General features: G+C 51.7%; 5 protein-coding genes across 5 annotated transcripts; 2 read left to right on the top strand and 3 right to left on the bottom strand.

Annotated features, from left to right (window-relative positions):
* Positions 1-898: 898 nt before the first annotated feature.
* PENARI_c018G10386 (mitochondrial intermediate peptidase) lies at positions 899-3,280 on the bottom strand (the record flags this gene model as incomplete). The annotated part of the gene is made up of 1 exon (XM_022634650.1): positions 899-3,280. The coding sequence occupies one exon, from the start codon at positions 3,278-3,280 to the stop codon at positions 899-901; it is 2,382 nt and encodes a 793-aa protein (XP_022485596.1).
* A 201-nt stretch (positions 3,281-3,481) lies between these two features.
* On the top strand, positions 3,482-4,401 carry PENARI_c018G00249 (MICOS complex subunit MIC26/MIC27; the record flags this gene model as incomplete). The annotated part of the gene is made up of 3 exons (XM_022634467.1): positions 3,482-3,508; positions 3,592-3,684; positions 3,763-4,401. The coding sequence occupies 3 exons, from the start codon at positions 3,482-3,484 to the stop codon at positions 4,399-4,401; spliced, it is 759 nt and encodes a 252-aa protein (XP_022485533.1).
* A 242-nt stretch (positions 4,402-4,643) lies between these two features.
* PENARI_c018G04926 (uncharacterized protein) lies at positions 4,644-5,834 on the bottom strand (the record flags this gene model as incomplete). Its single annotated transcript, XM_022634555.1, has 3 exons — positions 4,644-5,459; positions 5,517-5,600; positions 5,661-5,834. 3 exons carry the CDS (start codon positions 5,832-5,834, stop codon positions 4,644-4,646), a joined length of 1,074 nt encoding a protein of 357 aa, XP_022485462.1.
* A 160-nt stretch (positions 5,835-5,994) lies between these two features.
* On the top strand, positions 5,995-10,624 carry PENARI_c018G08861 (uncharacterized protein; the record flags this gene model as incomplete). The annotated part of the gene is made up of 5 exons (XM_022634623.1): positions 5,995-6,071; positions 6,120-6,218; positions 6,268-6,560; positions 6,610-6,804; positions 7,155-10,624. The coding sequence occupies 5 exons, from the start codon at positions 5,995-5,997 to the stop codon at positions 10,622-10,624; spliced, it is 4,134 nt and encodes a 1,377-aa protein (XP_022485603.1).
* A 660-nt stretch (positions 10,625-11,284) lies between these two features.
* Positions 11,285-14,277, bottom strand: PENARI_c018G11898 (serine/threonine-protein kinase; the record flags this gene model as incomplete). Its single annotated transcript, XM_022634679.1, has 4 exons — positions 11,285-12,022; positions 12,073-12,135; positions 12,191-14,001; positions 14,052-14,277. The coding sequence occupies 4 exons, from the start codon at positions 14,275-14,277 to the stop codon at positions 11,285-11,287; spliced, it is 2,838 nt and encodes a 945-aa protein (XP_022485594.1).
* Between the last annotated feature and the right edge of the window lie 196 nt (positions 14,278-14,473).

Raw genomic sequence — 14,473 nt, 5'->3', positions numbered from 1 at the left:
GGTAAATACCCGGGTACTCTGCACAGTACTCTAGGATACGTTGGATGGCACATACCTGCAACAAGGAGATAAGGATCTAGATGATCGAAGGGCTGGGAGATTCTTTGTTCAACCGATGGGCTTGTGCAGGACTTCAAACTATGGCTTGGATCTGCAGGGTCGGACAGATCTACAACTTGTATAAAACCCCAGGGGCGCTCGGAGTCCCATATATGATTGACAAAGCAAAGAACATGTGCCCTGCCTAGGCTATCAGCTATCACAGGAACGTTCGCGCTTTGCCTTTTTGCATAATCGGGGGGTACCGTGGGTTACCGCTACAGCAAGCCACCATGCGAGGCGCTCCTCGAGGTACGTCAGAGGTACTTGAGGTCGAGTGGGCGCGGTTTTGCGATAGGCTTGGGTAGGTTCCGGGGGGAGTCAGAGAGGCGTAGAAACGCTATCTATGCTCACGGTAACCATGTAAACTGTCTGATAGCTTTTGTCTCGTTTAGTTCTCATACATCTCTGTTGTGTTACTGACTCCCGAGACAAGGACAAAGGGGCAGTGAGACATTCTAGTCACACCCTGCCATCGTTCACCGTGGCGCTGCTTAACAGCCACTAGTCTCAGACATTGCATGGAATGCGCAGCGGAGATCGTTGGCCTGCTTAGACTGTATTCTATTGGCTAGTCGCTAACAGGAAATACTCGTCCGTACTCCGTAGTTTTGGTGAAATCCCTGCAAGTGGACGATTTCGGAGTCCATGATCATTCGTCCACGGTGAGACCGGTTCAAGCCGGCCCCAGAGTCTAATTAAGAGGTCACAAGAGCACCGAATCAGATCAAGAAACTATATTTTGTTTACAGAATATATAGATCAGAGCGTATCAGATAGTAGTACAATCCGGGTCACATTACATGCCCTCGCGTCCCAGACCCCAGCGGCCAACCTCACGCATGGCTTCATCGCCGCCTTCAGCCAGACGGCCGTTCGCATTGGAGGGGTTGCTGTTGCCCAGGACGCCGGCCACGCACTGCCAGCCATTGCGACCACCTCCCCAGCGGAGGACTTCGTTCTTGTATCGCTCTCCGGCAGCGCGATCAACGGCTGCCTGTCCAGATTGGAAAACATCCTGCCAGAGCTTATTGGCGATCGCTCGGTCAAAGATGTAGCTGTAGTATGTAGCGCCATAGCCGTACAAGTGACCAAAGAAGCCCTGCCAGGAGGTGCGTGGCCGAATGTTATCCGGATCGGGCAGACTGGAGTGCTGAGCGAAGACTTGGTGATAGATCTCGGTGGAGTCAATGCCAGCTGAACTAATTTCGGCAGGTATTGAATGATATGCTTGGTCAACAAGCGCCATAAGGATTTGCGCCTCGTTCTCCACGGCGCCGTAGATGGAACCGTGCGCAGTGCGGTCTAGTTCCATGCTCTGCATCATACTCTCGGATAGAGGTTCATCAGTCTTCCAGTGGCGTGCATACAAGGAGAGAACCTCTGGAGCAGTCGCGAAGCTTTCCATCAGCACGGAAGGAAGTTCGGCGAAATCAGTGGCGCACCGAGTTCCAGAGATGGACTGCAGAGGCGTCTGACCGAGGATCGAGTGGACTGCATGACCCATCTCGTGAAACAATGTACGAACACTCTGCTCGCTCAGCAGAGTTGGATGGCCCGATCCATTGGCCTGAGGCTCCTGAAAATCGCATACGAGAGCAATGGTTGGTAGCTGGCGCAGAGTCTTGGTCTGCGGGTCGACGCCGGTGGCCATGCCGTCATTCGGGTGAGCCGACTGGTCCATCGAAGCACATTCAGCAACCTCCTCAGCTGAGATCTCGCGCGAACACCGAAGAGTGAAATGAGCTGGATTTGGGTGCTTGCTTGGCCGGGTAAACAGGTCACAGTAAACGACTGCAATATGCTGGTCCGATTCGTCCACGACATCCAAGCGACGGACGTCTGGATGCCAGGTCTCGCCAGGAGATGTTTCGTGTGGGACAAGACGCACACCATATAGACGCTCGAAAAGCCGAGAGAGACCCTGCATCACAGTTCCCAGGGAGAAGAAGTCATTAATAGAACCCAGGTGACGGGAGCGACGAGACCGGGTGTACTCCAGGACCTGCTTATGAACGTAAAATGCATGGTCCCACGGCTGCAAAGATGAGCCTTTCAGTTCATGCAGCCTAGATAGCTCTTCACGAACTGGGCCACGATTGCTTGAGACGAGCGTAGTCAAGAAGTTCGATACCGCTTCAGGCGTCTTGGCCATCTTGTCACCGAGAGTCATGTGTGCAAAGCTGCTGTGGCCTGTAAGTTTGGCCAACTCGGCTCTTTTCACTAGAAGTTCTTCCAGTCTCTGTAGCTGGCGTGTACTGGATGTGCGAGTGGCGAGATATATCTCTTTGCGAACTCCTTCATCACGCACCGAGCGCAGAGCAAGCCTCGGAACAACGCCCATGGTTGGCACCGGCGCCTTCTTGTTCCACCTTTTTATTTTCTGGACGACAACAGGATCCAATCCCTGAAGGGCACTGGCAGGGAAGACTACCTGGGACTTCGCAGGCTCCGCGCCGTTCATGAAATCGGATCCCAACTGGCTCACATCATTTGAAAGATTAACGAAACGCTGCCTTACCTCTGGCGGCATGTGAATTGCAGAGTTCGAGAAATCTTTGTTCAAGATCTGAGCCACAATCCTCTCGCCCTCGGTCCAGTGTGATGTCACATGGGGGTTGTTCAATGCCGTATTTAGCTGCTCATGAAGGCCAGTGGTGGTATTCAAAACATTCATATATTCAAACATTAGAGCCCACGCCTGCGTGGCTGCTTCTTGTATACGTGGATCAGGGTGGATGGTTCGAATGAAGTCCGACAGGTCGATGACGCGACACAGGAGATCACTGAGCCGGTCAAGGTCGCGTGCCAGTGCCCTGTATTCCTCCACAGTCGAGGCGGCAAGAACCTTGGTTACGATAGCCTGGCACCGTTGCAAGGAGACATTTGCGAATGTCCTGAAGCCTTCGGGGCTTGTGAGGTATTGGTTCTGAACTAACCCAGCTCGTCTGGGGATCGTTGTGGTGCGTTGCTGGGAGTACTCATTCCAGAACGGCTGAGAATCGAACACGCGGCGTAGGGTCTGATCATCGGTCTTCTTCCCTGGCGCACTGTTGTCTGCTGGATTATATTCGAAAGGCGTCGGCGAGGGTGATGCGGCGCTCTCGAAGGCTCGGGACTGGGACTGTAGGCGCTGTAGGCATTGGCGACATGTCCACGATCGTCGCACAGTGCGAAGCATTGTAGCGACAGTATTAAGAACGGAGTAAAAACATAAGAAATAATCCAAATGTCCCAAAGAAATGGTCGAGTGAAGGAGAACGGGCAATGACGGAGTTTTCTGGAGGTTCCGCCGAGCCGAAGAATTCCCGTCTGGCTCCAACACGACTTTGCTTCACCTTCAACTTCAGCTCCCCTACTCCTCCTCCCCCACACCCCCAGGATGTCGTTCCGGCCGATGTTGCAACAGGTATGGCTGCTCTCTAGCAATTGCTCTTGAATAACCCGATGCAATTGATCCCTCACTGCGGTTCCCTGCTGACTTGTGCCTAGCGGGCTGTGGCTCCGATCGCAGCCACTCTCCTCGCGGGAGGCATTGCTTTGTACCCCAAGCAGACAGCATTCGCAGAAGCGCCTCGAGACAACGTATGATTAGATTCTCTTACATATATATGACAACCCCAGCTCCTGGCTTGCCCTGACACGACCACTTGCCTAATATAGCGCAAACCTATCTACGATGACTTCCCAGCCGACATCCCCGAACCCTCCAAACCCGCACAACCTGCCCAGCCCGCTGCTCCTCAGCTGATCTCCGCACCAGCTGTGCAAGAAGCTCCCTCCTCGCCCACCCCGACAGATATCCTGACTGCCCAGGTCCGACAAGCCCGTCTTTTCCTTTACTCCAACTCCCTTGCCGCAGAGACCGGCTTCAACAACTTCCTGTCCCGGGCCCTTAACATCGAAAACTGCTTCACTAACACCGTTGCATCGCTCGCACCTTCACCCGAGTCTGGCGAACGCCTGCTCCCCGGCGGTGTCTACGCCGTCGTCGCCGCCATGGCCGGCTCCATCGTTTCGCGTAACCGTGGTATCTTCCTCCGCACTGCGTCGCCAATCGCTTTCGGTACCGCTGCCGCCTGGACACTTCTCCCGGTGACGATGCGCAATGTCGGAGACCTCGTTTGGGAGTATGAGAAGAAAGTTCCTGCCGTTGCGGAGCAGCATATCGCTATCCGCGATCGGGCAGAGCACATCTGGTACACTGGCATTGCGCACAGTGGGATGGCGCGCCAGATGATGGAGGAGAAGATCGGAGACACCCGCAAGAAGCTGGAGGAGCTTGTGAGCAAGGGCCACTAAATTTGGACCCGATGGGAGCTAGAGAGGATTTAACTTAGTTGTTGCATATGTACGCTTAGAACTCGTAGATCCGAACACATACCCGGATTGGTTCCTTTTGTTTCTCAAATGATCGGTCATACAGTAGTCGGCTATATACAGCCCACTTGGAGAGATACTTGCAAATGGGAATAGTTTGTGATGATTGGTATTTGGATTTCGTCATGATACTCTACATTAAATTGGTCTCAGATATCTATCATTCATTCTTCCTGTGTTGGCCCCGGTGAACCCTCCGGCGCCTCATGTGCAGGCGCAGGACTTTCGGAATGAGACGGCGAGATTCCAACCTTGGGTGGAGGAGGGAGAGGAGTTCCATGCCTCGAAGGCGCAAAGTCTTGTTCCCGGCTCTTCTGTTCACCCTCAGCAAAATAATCATCGAAAGCTCTGTTGGGGGAGGCCGAAGGTCGGTGTCTTCCTGCACGACGGCTTGCTGGCGACCTATTATCTGACGGTGAACCGCCTCTTTGCGAAGCCAAGGGCGGCGGTGCGGTCATGTTTGCAGGAACCAAGAACTGACCCGAGGGGGGTGCCATGCCTGGCACAGCACTCGCAGGGCCGCCGACTGGGGCAGTAATGCCATCTTCGCGTGTCTCGAAAACAACCTCCCCGGGTGCCTCCACCTCTTCTCCGAGTCCAATGGGTAGTCGATGCAGGGCACCGTATCCTAGCTCCGCACCAAGGGCCCCCGCGCCGCCCCAGCCCCTTGTAGGTACAAGCTCAACTTCACGAACCACATCGAACTCGCTGTTGTAAACCCATAGAACAAGTGTGCGGTCTAGGTGGTCTTCAACCAACTCTCCGAGTGCGGATTCCCCTCTTAATGTCCCGCTCGGGGTTCCAATAATATAGTCCGAGTAAGGTAGCAAGCCAGCACGGTATGCCGGACTGAGTGGCGATGGGATCGCTATGACATGCCAAATGTGTTGTGTGGAGGAGAGGGGAGCAAGCTGGAGTGCGAGACCGAGAGATGGGTTCGTTGGCGGGACAGGATGCGTGACAGTGTGGGTTCGTTGACCCTGGAAATCCCATAATTTAGCTATAGTCCGCTTTCAACGAGAACATCGGTTTCTTACCTTTGCGCTCCATACCTCCAGTGTCAAGCTGGCTCCAGCGCAATTCCGCACTTCTGTCGCAAAGAGGTTGGGGTCCGGATCTTCCTGTACATCGGTGTAAGCGATACTCTACTGCTAGGTCGTGCTCTGGATTTGGAGACGAACAATTGTATGTCCGTTGATTCCAACAATAAAGTCGAACCATGGCTCCAGAGGCAGCTCCGGGTCCTTGTTGCGGAGGACCTGAAAGCCGAACGCGTTGTCGTTTGGTCCGTTTCGAGGTTGTTGACCTGGTTCACCGTCCAGTCGGCCGATGAATCGATTTAATGCGCCAAACATCGTGAGACTAATCACAAAAGGTTGTGTGATCAAATGAAGGTCAAGTGAAGCTAGGTTGTATTTACTGGCCTGAGAGCTGGCCAGATGATGATGCAAACATTGCAAACACCCGCATCTTTATCCGTTATCGAGCATCGATCATCTTGCTTTATCAAACATCATGGCAGACGAAGAAGAAGCACCTCCGGAGGTGCATCACTACAGTAGTCTACAGGAGGTTCCCTGGGACATCCAGAAGTAAGACTTATGGTGGTTCAAGTTGACTAGTGCTAACCCTATGTTAAGTTATTGGGCACAACGCTACCGGATCTTCTCCAAGTACGACGAAGGTGTATGGCTGACTGACGATGCTTGGTTTGGCGTTACGCCTGAACCAGTGGCTAAGTAAATACCCTGCGATCTCTTTTATTGTGTCATTACTGACCATAGTTAGTCAAATTGCCAAGCAGATTGCTGAGTCCGCGCCTGCTGGACGTAGCATTCTGGTCGATTGCTTTGCTGGCGCAGGTGGAAACACAATTGCATTTGCATTGACCGGGAAATGGAAGCGTGTCTATGGAATTGAGAAAGACCCCGCCGTCCTGAAATGCGCAAAGCACAACGCAAAAATCTATGGTGTCGAGAACAAGATCACTTGGTTTGAAGGCGATTGTTTTGAGATCCTGAAGAACCAACTCAAGGAACTGGCTCCATACAGTGTTGTATTTGCAAGCCCACCATGGGGAGGTAAGCACATTGTTTTCCTTGATTTCACGACTGGAACTAATCGCATCAGGCCCCGGATATCGTTCGGATGAGGTATTCAACCTCAAGACCATGGAGCCATACTCCCTACAAAAGTTGTATGATGAGTACTCTGTGTTTAGCAAGCATATGGTTCTCTACATCCCAAGGACATCTGATTTGAAGCAAATGGCAAAGCTGGTCCCTGACGGTCACAAGGCTACAGTGATGCACTATTGTATGGAGGGTGCGAGCAAGGCGTTGTGTATTTTCTACGGGGATTTCAATGTTCCCTGACTGACGTTTGCTACGCTTGATAAAACTACAATCCAATGTACTAATATTTCTTATTATTCACCTTATTATCTTACGGTCTGTTAAAGCGCGTATTGTCTCAAATTGTATTGATCTCTATCACGAGCTGATTGCCATTTCGGGTTAGCGTCGACCTCGCGCATCTTGGAACCCGCGGCCGTTTTCCATCTTGCCTCTTCGCCCACTCGGACGCTCCCTTTCTTGCTTCCCACTCCCTCACTGTTCGGTTGCAATAGCTACGACGTACGCAATATTTCTTTTGCCTACTCAGATACCAACCAGATGCCCGCCGTTTGAGCCGCGAGCCGCCCGTCTGGCTAGCGCCTACGTTTACGACCTCAGATTTCCCTCACTTCTATCTTGAACCGACCTCCTCTTCTCAACCGCCACACCCCCGGAGTGTCTCAGTTTCCTCAAAACTACTTCCTGCCGAAACCATGCCTCACGCGACGCAGAAGAAGGTCCCGGAGGACGAGGACGATGACTTCAACAATGTGATGCAGCAACTCAACAGCTATGAGAACAACGGACCATCTCTGGATTTCCTGTCGCGCGACTTGGATGTGGGCGAGAAAGCTGATGATGCGGTCGACTATGAAGATTTCGACGACGACGAACTTCCGGAAGAAGAGGCCCACGCTGCCCCAGCCCTACCCACAGTGGACGACAATGGCGAAGATCCTTTCGCGAACCTGGGCTCCGACGACGCCGCTCTTTTCGGGAACGGTGATGATATTTTCGGTGAGCAGGCTGCGGGGGCTCCGACACAAGACGATAACCTTGATGATCTATTTGGTGAAGGCTCTTTTTCTCCGCCTCCCCCTGCTGGACAGGCGGACCTTACAAGTGGTCTTTTTGAAGATGAACAAATGCCCTTGACCAATGAGCCAGTCGAACTTCCACCCATTCCTCCCGCTACCGTCCCCAAGGCAGAGCAGGTGCCCATGGATGAAGATATCCCGGACGATTCCAGCATCATGTCAGACGACATGGATCCCGCTACACTTCGCGCTTGGAAGCTCCAGCAGGCACTTTTTGCAATGTCTGGACCCGAAAACCCACCTGCACCTCCCGAAAACCGCGAAGAACTGCTGCATTCATTATTCCCTTCATTTAATCGCAATGAACTCCCGCGATGGTTGGAGCTCATTCCACATAAGAAAGCGATTTTTATCGGAAAACAGCCCACCAAGCCGCCCAAGCCCGTTCTACCCACGAAAGTGAATATTGAGCTTGCAGCGGATCAGGAGCGGACATTCCGAACAGGACAGCCACTCAAGCGTGGCCTTGATCACGATTCTCTGGGTGTGGTGATGATAACACAGTCAACACCAGAGGAAGACGAAGAAGAAAAAGAAGACCTTGAATTGGGCGACGCAGATGGCGATGATCCGCTGCCGGGTGGCATTACTATGCAAGATCTTCGGACCATTTGCGCGGACTGGGATATGGTGGACGATATACCTATTGCAGAACCCGAAGAAGAACCAAAGGATGCCGCTTTCGATGATGACGAGCCAGATTGGCTCATGGACGATGATGTACCCAAGAAGAAGCGAAAGACTGGACCAAGCCCGATGGACGTCATCGCAATGTCTCATATTGACATTCCGCTCTTGGATGACCCTGAGCAGGCAACGATGAAGATCGCCAAGAGAGTCACCATTGATTTGAACGATCCAAACATTCTCGTTGACGAGTCTAGAGCAGATGCTATAGCAAACAAGCCGAAGCACGCTCCCCGATCCAGAGACGAGGTGGACTTGAATCTGACGCGCCGTCTCACTTCACGTTACAATATCTCGAATGACCAAGCGTACGACATGCTCAAACAGAACCATCAGAACAAGATCCGCAGCACTCTTGGTAACGTTACCCTCGAGCATGGCTTGCCTGCTCTCCGCTTGCAGTGGCCTTACTACAAGACTGAGCTGGCCAAGGCTGAAGCCCGATCTTTCCACCGACCTTCAATGGCTTTCCGGCCTGGACAAACATCCTGGTTCAAGAATCCTGCCCACGTCAAACGCAAGCAGCAACGTGGCAGAGACGCAAAGAGTGTTTATGATAGCACCAAGGCATTGTCTATGGCAGACAACTCTAATGTTTTGCTTGTTGAATACTCTGAAGAGGTTCCCATGATGCTTGCCAATTTCGGAATGTGCAACCGATTCATCAATTACTACCGGCGCAAAAATATTGACGACCCAACGCGTCCCAGAGCCGAGATTGGTGAAACAGCTGTCCTGCTACCGCAAGACAAGAGTCCGTTCTCGATTTTCGGTCATGTTGACCCCGGTGAAATTGCCCCGGCGATCTCGAACTCCATGTATCGAGCACCACTCTTCCCCCACCGGACAAAGAGCACAGACTTCCTGGTTGTACGCAGCAGTACGGGCGAGGCCGGTAGTAGCTACTATCTGCGCAACATCGAAAACTTCTTCGTCGCTGGACAACAATTCCCCTCCGTGGACATTCCTGGTCCCCACTCTCGCAAGGTGACCACTGTCGCCAAGAATCGCATGAAGATGCTGGTCTATCGTCTGTTGAAGAAGAGTCCGGACGAGCGACTTGCGATCAGCGACGTTACAGCTCACATCCCTAATACGACTGATATGCAAAATCGGCAGAAGGTCAAGGACTTCCTCCAACACGACAAAGATACTAAGTACTGGAAGCCGCTGGACCCGGTTCTTCCAGATCAAGACACCATCCGCTCGTGGGTGCAGCCTGAAGATGTTTGTCTTTTGGAATCCATGCAAATTGGTCAGCAGCATCTCCACGATACCGGTTATGGCAATGATGCGGAAACCGGTGGTGAGAATGAAGAGGACGAAGAATTGGAAAGCTTTGAGCAGCAGATGGCTCCCTGGAAAGCGACTCGCAACTTCTTGCTTGCCTCACAGGGCAAGGCTATGCTGAAGCTTCATGGTGAAGGTGATCCCACTGGCCGTGGTGAGGGTTACAACTTCATCAAAACCAGCATGAAGGGTGGCTTCAAGGCTATCGGTGAAAGTGTTGAAGACAAGCTCGATGCACAACGACTCAAGGAGCTTGGTGGTCACAGCTACAATGTTGCTCGTCAACAAAAGTCATATGAAACATCGATTCGTCGTATCTGGGACGCCCAAAAGGCCAGCTTATCTTCCACGGTCGAACACTCTGACCAGGAGAGTGATGTTGATCACGAAGAGGAAGAGGACCAATACCACAAACCGACACCTCGATCTGAAGCACCTACCCCCGGACCATATCGCCGTGACGATGAGACAACAAGTCAGTTCAGCAAAATGAGTTTCGGAGATTCTCGCGGCAAGGTCATGCGGATCGTCCGCCAGGTCAAGGAAGCAAACGGCGAGATCGTCGAAAAAGAACAGCTTGTTTGGGATCAACGTGTGATCAGACACTACATGCAACACCGTCATCGCAGCGCAGCTCTACACACCAAGCTAGAATCCATCCAGCCCACCGGCGATCCAGAAGTCGACGCTCGCAACCGCAAGCTGATCGAGGCCGAGCTCGGTCGTCTGAACCGCAACAAGGAGCGCCGCTTCGCTCGGGAGAAGCAGAAGGGTATTCCTCGTGCCGGCGACCCGGACGGTAAGCCCACTGGTACCCAGCGCAAGTGTGCCAACTGTGGCCAGGTCGGACACATCAAGACCAACAAGAAGCTCTGCCCGTTGCTCAATGGTACCATGAAGCCCGAGGACCGTGTGACCGATTCGGCTTTCTCCATGAGTGCGCCGGTACTTTGATGATTCTTTGACTCTTTGTCTCGTACCTAATTTGTTCTATCGCCCTTCATCATATCCGTTTTCAATCTTGATACCCAACAGGCGGAGAAGCCTGTTCAAAATTTGCGCTTCGATACCCCGCGTTTCTTCTACAGACATGGCCTCCAAGCCCAGACACCCCATGACATTCTGCTGTCTGGGTTTAGTTACCAGTGTTGTGTTTGTTGTCTTGTTCTTTTATTTGTTTTGGGATTTCGGGCTTGGTATACTTTTAATAGATTGCTAGCAATCCCTGACAATAGAACCATTACTGTGCACTCTAGACGTTCGTACCGTTCTTGGTTGTAGTTAGTCTATACCTAGTTCATAGTGATAATAATATCTTATGCCTTAGAGCTATACTAGAATGATGAGGTGACGACAATGCCCTACCGGGCCGTATATTCGTTGCTAACGGTACATCAGAGAGAGGGTAGTGTGAAGCTAGCAGTTTCAAGGAGCATGAACCAGCACAAGTGAGAGGCTCACATGATACACCTAGGGAAAGATAGAGATATTTATATGGATAGGTTGTTGAAAGGATGGTGATTTGTTGCGGAAGTGGGAATGCAATAATAATCCGCTGTTCTCTCTCTAGGCCAGAGGGCGCCGACTTCCCTTTCCTGGCCGTGTTTTGTAGAATCATGATGCATACAGACCAGACAACTGACCCCTTGCGAGTGGCTGTCGCCCTCTCTCTCTGCTGAATGCTAAAGCCATCTCGTTGGGTCGCCGATATGTATACCCCAGAAAAGCGCCCTTCTTGCGGATTTCCAAGACATTTTTGCCCATCTGTTTATCACGCAGGATCTTGTCGCGAGGCCGTTTCTTTTCTTTCTTCTTTTCAACATCCTTTGTTTGACCAGATGCTGCATCTGGTGTAGAAATGGCATTTAGTGGCTCAATGGAAGTGCTTCCATCTGGGTTCGAGGCAGGAGTGATGGCGTCAGGATCTGACCCAGGAGTCTCCTCGTTGTCTTCAGAGCCATGAGCCTCAGCTTGCCCGGGGGCATTGGCGATCAGCTTCCAGTCGTCGAAGTATCGAGTGTCCTCCCAGTTTCTGACCCTGGGGATCATTGGTGGTTGGCATAAGTGCAGGTCCTGCCATCGGATGCCTCTGAAGAAAGGATGAACCTTGATGTCCGCTGCATCGTTGGGATATACGTAATAACTCGCAATATTTCTGTAGCGCGAGTCCATGGAGTACAACATCTGTGTTGAGACGGGCCGAGAGGTTATGATATCATTGGCCTGATATTTCTGGGAGCAGAGACGGTATTGACGCTCTTGAAGAATCCTGGTAATGAGATCGATGGCATCTTGAGAGACCATCCTCTCCGATGCTTTCTCTATCGGAAATTGGAGAGTCCGTGTGTGTTGCTCAAAGAAGGTCAGAATTGGGAGGAAGGATAGTTGAAAAAAGTACTCACTAGAATCTTGATCTTGGTGTCTTGGCGGCTCTCGCATGCAAATGGCGTGAAGCCGTATAGGCACTAAGAAATCTGTGAGTATCCCTACTCAGCATGGGATAAGTATTGTCCGATTTACCTCGTATAGAATGATACCCAAGCTCCACCAGTCACATCTCCCATCGTACATTTCGCCCCGAATGACCTCAGGTGCCATATACTGACTAGTACCAACAACGCTCTTGGCGAATCTGCGCCTCCCTTTGTTGTCACGCCAATCCAACAGACCCGAAGAGGGAGCCTGATGAACAGCGTAATCATCCAAACCATGCAATTTGATGTCAGGCGCAGACTCTTTCGCCACGAGAGACTCCTTCTGGTCCTCAGAGTCTCCCTCGACATTGATACCGAGCTTCTTTAACAAAGAGTAGCGTTGGCTGTTGTAGTACGCCTGATCGTGAGACCAATGCCCGTTAAACGCCAGGCCAAAGTCGGAGATTTTCAAATGGCCTGAGGCAGAGATGAGAAAATTGTCTGGCTTCACATCCCGATGAATCCAACGGAGTTGGTGTGCTTCCTCAATGCATAGGATCATTTCGGCAATATAAAAACGTGCCCAGTCTTCGCGGAGTGTGTCCTTGCGGATCAGGAGCCCTAGGAAATCACCACCAACCATGTAATCCATCACTAGATATAGATTGTTGGCATCTTGAAAGCTGGTGATCAGAGGAACAACCCAGCGAGAGCTCTCAGAGGCCACAAGGAAATCCCGCTCAGCTCTAATGTGTCCTTCCTGACAGTTCTGGATCATCTCTGTCTTTTTGATGACTTTCATGGCGTATACTTCTTTCTTCTCCCCCGTCATGTATCTTCGCCGACTTTTCTTGGCCCCCTCCATCGCAGATCTCAGCACCCCGAGAGGCTTTGTTCTTGTATGAGAATTGCTGTCATTGGGAGCCAAAGGACCATCTTCGCTGGAATCCCACAAATCACCATGGTTTGGTCGCACCAAGCGCACAACACCAAAACTCCCTTTCCCAAGCACCTTGATAGACTTGTATCCAGCAACTGAGATTGCGTTCTGAGTACAGTATCGATTAGACTTGAGTACACGGCACTGCCGCAGATAATCATTTTCTCGTAACACCCAGTTGTGGCGTGTCATCATTCGCTCCTCCGCCGTGAGGTCATAGGAGTAGATATACTGTTCTAACTCAAGCTGTCGTTCCTGGCGCAAATCTTTGTTCTGAAAAATAGAATTGAAGTAAAGTTCCAGGTAAACCTTTGCCACTGAGGTCACTTCCACTGTCTTGATTGATGGCACAATGCTGATTTTTGTTTCAGGAGGACCTGCAGCCTCGTCGATATCAGAGACAGAGGGCAAATGTGATACTGCCGTCTCATGCTGATCGCATATCTTGGATCGATTTGATGAAGGGGATGGCACCCCGGAGGTCGGGGCAGTGGACTGTTCACTACAGGGAGACGCATTGCTGCTTGGGGTAGAAGAAGGCACTGAGCTATCATTAGCGCCATCGACCTGTTTGAACAAGCTGTCTGGAGCCGGTGAGACGGAACGGAGAATGCTAGGTCTCGGGCGAAGGTTCGCACGGCGAATAACGGTGGGTTGGCCAAAAGCCAGAGAGATCCTGTGCGAGAAGCGATTTGCAAATTTTGGAGTCGGCTGGCTTTCTTGCTCAGTGACTTGTCCACCCTGGCTTACGGGTAAGGAGTGTGTGTCGGGAAGAGGCTCGGACAGAGCTTCAACGCCTTCGACGGATGGACCAAGAGAGGGAGTGACAGAAAGCGGTTCGCTTTGTGGTGATTCGACCGTAGTTCCATATCCTAGACTACCATCGCCATCTCCATCTGGAGAGAAGGGGTGGAGGCTTTCGTCGCCAGTCTGTACGTAAATGCAGTTGTCGGTTTCGACGCTATACTCTTTGATACCTGCAGAAGATCATGAGAAGGGGTCACCAAACAGAGACATGGCTGCTTACTCTTGGACGAACTTCGCAATCCCAGTAAGAATAGAATCCTGGAGCCACTCCGGGTCAGGCGTGTCCTAAAACGCTCCTTGCCTTCAGGAATAATTGGCTCTGAAGTTGGGCTCTCTGGCGTGCCTGACTCAATTGGCGATGCACCTTTCGCGGATACGACGACTTTGGCGGGAAACCTGTGGCCAAAACGGCTTCTTTGTGCTGTACCTTTCTTACGGACTGTCATCTCGGTAAAATGAATGTTGGATGATCAGACCGTTTAACGATAGAATGATGTATAGATCAAACGGGCAGAGTTGCGAAGTTGCATGTTAGGGCTTGGGCAACCACGACCAGGGCAAGCACAACCCGTGACTCTCCCGTTGTATACGAGGCCATCACTCAAAGTGTGCCACAAACGATGTACTAAACACGTCACTGCA

This window comes from Penicillium arizonense (assembly GCF_001773325.1).
Source record: "Penicillium arizonense strain CBS 141311 chromosome Unknown PENARI_contig018, whole genome shotgun sequence".
NCBI classification, from domain to species: domain Eukaryota; kingdom Fungi; phylum Ascomycota; class Eurotiomycetes; order Eurotiales; family Aspergillaceae; genus Penicillium; species Penicillium arizonense.
The sequence above is the reverse complement of the archived record's forward strand: the minus strand, read 5'-3'. Positions and strand labels throughout refer to the sequence as shown.